Source organism: Mesitornis unicolor, unplaced genomic scaffold (genome assembly GCF_000695765.1).
Source record: "Mesitornis unicolor isolate BGI_N332 unplaced genomic scaffold, ASM69576v1 scaffold12249, whole genome shotgun sequence".
NCBI lineage: Eukaryota > Metazoa > Chordata > Aves > Mesitornithiformes > Mesitornithidae > Mesitornis > Mesitornis unicolor.
In genome coordinates this window covers 23,692-27,174 of record NW_010209305.1, presented here as the reverse complement: position 1 = coordinate 27,174, position 3,483 = coordinate 23,692, and the positions used below count along the sequence as shown (strand labels likewise).

At 37.4% G+C, this 3,483-nt stretch overlaps 1 protein-coding gene across 1 annotated transcript in view; it reads left to right on the top strand.

The window, feature by feature from the left end:
• Nucleotides 1-3,483, top strand: part of CRY1 (cryptochrome circadian clock 1) — a gene marked incomplete at its 5' end in the record, with an annotated part of 17,196 nt that overhangs the window by 9,930 nt on the left and 3,783 nt on the right. The window contains 4 exons of the mRNA XM_010192841.1: nucleotides 476-627; nucleotides 725-927; nucleotides 1,720-1,821; nucleotides 3,017-3,109. Coding sequence (XP_010191143.1) covers nucleotides 476-627; nucleotides 725-927; nucleotides 1,720-1,821; nucleotides 3,017-3,109 — 550 coding nt within the window. The remainder of the gene's footprint in view (nucleotides 1-475; nucleotides 628-724; nucleotides 928-1,719; nucleotides 1,822-3,016; nucleotides 3,110-3,483) is intronic.

The window sequence follows — 3,483 nt, the reverse complement described above, 5'->3', positions numbered from 1 at the left end:
AAAGAAGCTATGCAAGTCGAGGTTTCCAGAGCAACGACTGGAGTTTGAAACGTATGTTCCCTGTTTTCTGGAAGTTTGCAAAGCGTCCTTAGTTGCAATGTGGTTAGGCAACTCTTCTGAAAGCAGCAAATGCCACTGTGGCAAGCTCCAGCTGTCCTTTGGGGATTTATTTTTTAAGGACATGTTTATGCAAGAACGTGTAACTTTCTGGTTTCAGATTTCTGAGATGTCTGCAAGGTTTTTTACAGGGTAAAAGCCAAACAGGCGATCACACTTTTTTGAGTTTGGCATTTAGGTAAGTATTTGCAATTGTGTACTGAATGTTCTGTGAATGTTGCCAGGTAAGAAAGGGTGTTGCTACATTGAAGAGCTGAGTTTCCTCTGCTGAAATAAAGAACTTGCAATGATTCCTGAAAAAGTAGGTGTCTTGAAGGTGTGCCATGTTCAGAATAACTGCTTGCTCTAATTTCATAAGGTCTTTGAGGAGCTCTTACTTGACGCGGACTGGAGTGTGAATGCTGGAAGCTGGATGTGGCTGTCTTGTAGTTCCTTCTTCCAGCAGTTTTTTCACTGCTACTGTCCAGTGGGTTTTGGCAGAAGAACTGACCCAAATGGGGATTATATCAGGTAACTCGCAATCCAGGAATTGCAGCGATTCGTGGATGTTGCTTCAACTGTCAGGGGGCTTTATACTTAAAGTAATCTTCTATTTATTTTTTTAAAGACGTTATTTGCCAGTGCTTAGAGGTTTCCCTGCAAAATACATCTATGATCCTTGGAATGCCCCAGAGAGTGTCCAGAAGGCTGCAAAATGCGTTATAGGAGTTAATTATCCCAAACCAATGGTAAATCATGCAGAGGCAAGCCGTCTGAATATTGAGAGGATGAAACAAATCTACCAGCAGCTTTCACGATACAGAGGACTGGGTATGTTACAGGCTATTGGCTTTGTATATTTGAAAACTTCTTTCACCCTCTAGAAATTAATTTTGTCCCGTAGCAGTGATAATCAGGTGTGAGCTCAGTGTGATGGCCAGGGTTATGTATCTAAATAAATGAAAATATTAGATGTAACCAAGAAAAGAAAGAAAGAATTTGAGTATAGTGCCTCTTTCCAAATCTCACCTGGAATTTTTTTCTGTGGGTTTTTAGCAGGTTTTTCTTTGTTAATTTGAGTCTTCCATGCATTCTGATACTCTTGTACAGGTAGGTTTTAATACCAGTGATTAGAAACTGAATGTGGTTCATAACTTCAACCATGCTGTATTTGCATTTGCAAATGATGTTGCTCAGATAGACCAATGCAGCCTCTGGTAGCATCCTTCCTAGTTAGGAAAGACAGTCCCCTTTGCTCTGAGAGGTAAACCACATGCACTTGTATTGCTTAGGAAGGTTTAAGCAGTCATTATGTTCAGATACTGATATTGAGTTGGGATGTGTTACATTTCAACACAATATAGTGAGTAACTAATGAATATTGGAAAAGTTATACAGAATATTATGTTAAAAATTCCTCTTAAGTAATTGTGAACTAAAATTACTAAAATTACTTGGCAAGATCCCAGAAGTACGCAAGGTAGAGAGATGTTCTCCTCTTACAAAGGTAAACCCCTTGGGGTGAGGGTGAAGAGCTGGCTGTCGTGAAGAAAAAAACATGTTACACTTAATCTTCTTTTTTCTGTCTTTCTTTATGCCTATATATTTTATTTTGTTGCTTAGGTCTTCTTGCAACAGTGCCTTCTAATCCAAATGGAAATGGAAACGGTGGCCTAATGGGCTATTCACCAGGAGAAAGCATTTCTGGTTGTGGTGGTACAGGAGGTCAGTCAGATTCTTTCAATGCATAGAATTATTGGAACTGAACCACACAAGCATCTTTTATAATGCCCTTGGCACTATGTATTATGAGAGAGAACTGTTTTCACAAGACGTTTGTGACTTGCACCAAAAACTACTTTCAAGTTTATTCACTAAGTTCGGTAGTATTTGTATATCGACATCTTTAGGTTTTCTTTCTCAGACAGGTAAGAATTTTTTAACCTGTTTTCCCCCCCCCGAAACTTACTTGTTTAACATGTATCAAAACAGTTTGATTTCAAAAACATTTGAGTGTGATTTTTCTTCTAGAAGTCTACAGGCATCCTGATATTTGTAACAAGGAATTATTTCTGAATTTTCAAGTCAGAACTGTTAATTTGCGAAGTTTTCTAATGCTAGCATTAAATTGCTTGCTGAAATTTAATTCTACTATAATGTCAACAACAATGTGGTGGACGGTGTCTGAAACAACTTGGTATAGAATTTATCATACAGTTTTGATGAAAATTACTTGAAACTATTAACATTCTTATTGTAACATACAAAGACTAGCATTAAATAGTTACTAAGAAAAAAAATAAAACAGTGTTAACATTGTATAAAACTGTGGTGCATCCACATCTTGAATACTATGTACACCTTGGACTCATCATTGTAAAAGGATACAGCAGAACTGGAAATTTACTGGTTTTGTGTTCTCCTTAGGCTTTAGTCAAGGTTAGAAGCAGATTGCGGAGGAAGATGGACCTTATTGTTCTCAGCCAGTACAGTTCCTATCGAAGAATTCAAGTCTAGACTCCTTAAAGCTGGGTGCTTGAACTTTTATTTCTTTTGAGATTTAGAAGACAGGAAGGGCTTAGTTTAAAAAGTGAACACTATATGCACTCTTTGTCCTTAAAATGTATACATCTGCACTTAAATACTACACTTAAATACATGTGTGTACTTACACTTTTCAAATCAGAATCCATCCATTTTGTAGGAGGCTACTGTATATTCATCTGAATTTGCAAGTGTGAATTTGGAAAACAAAAGCATGAGAGCTTTGGACCTTTTCTGAGCTGGTTTGGGAAAGAATAAAAAAGAAGCCACAATCAAAGTCTACCTCTTGAGGAGGGGAATAAACCTCAACATTTTAAATTCCAGAACTGGATTTATATCTTCTGTTATGTTTAAATCTTTTTTCCTGTCTCTCCAGGAGCTCAGCTGGGAACCGGTGATGGTCATACGGTTGTTCAGCCTTGTGCCCTGGGAGACTCTCATACAGGAGCAAGTGGAATTCAGCAGCAAGGTATAATGGCAGTGCCTGTCTGTAGAGGATCTCCAAATCCTTGCAACTATGGAAAAACAGACAAAGCATCAAAATAACATGGATAGATTTTTGATGTCAGCTGTTGTCTACAACTTGAACCGGCTTTGTTTCTGTTCTTGAAACATAAATAATATTTCTTAGAGTGCTTAAAGTGCTTGCCTTGTCACTTTTCTCTCTAAAATGTTCATCTAGAACAATATTTGCATGTTTTGAGTGGGAAGGATGACAAGTGTGACTAAACAAAAATTAATAAACATTATCCTAGGTTACTTTAAATGAAAGATACTGAAAGAAAAGTTCGTTTTGTGCATTTGAGAGCAAAATTTGCATGTTATCTTTTTCCCTGATTTCAC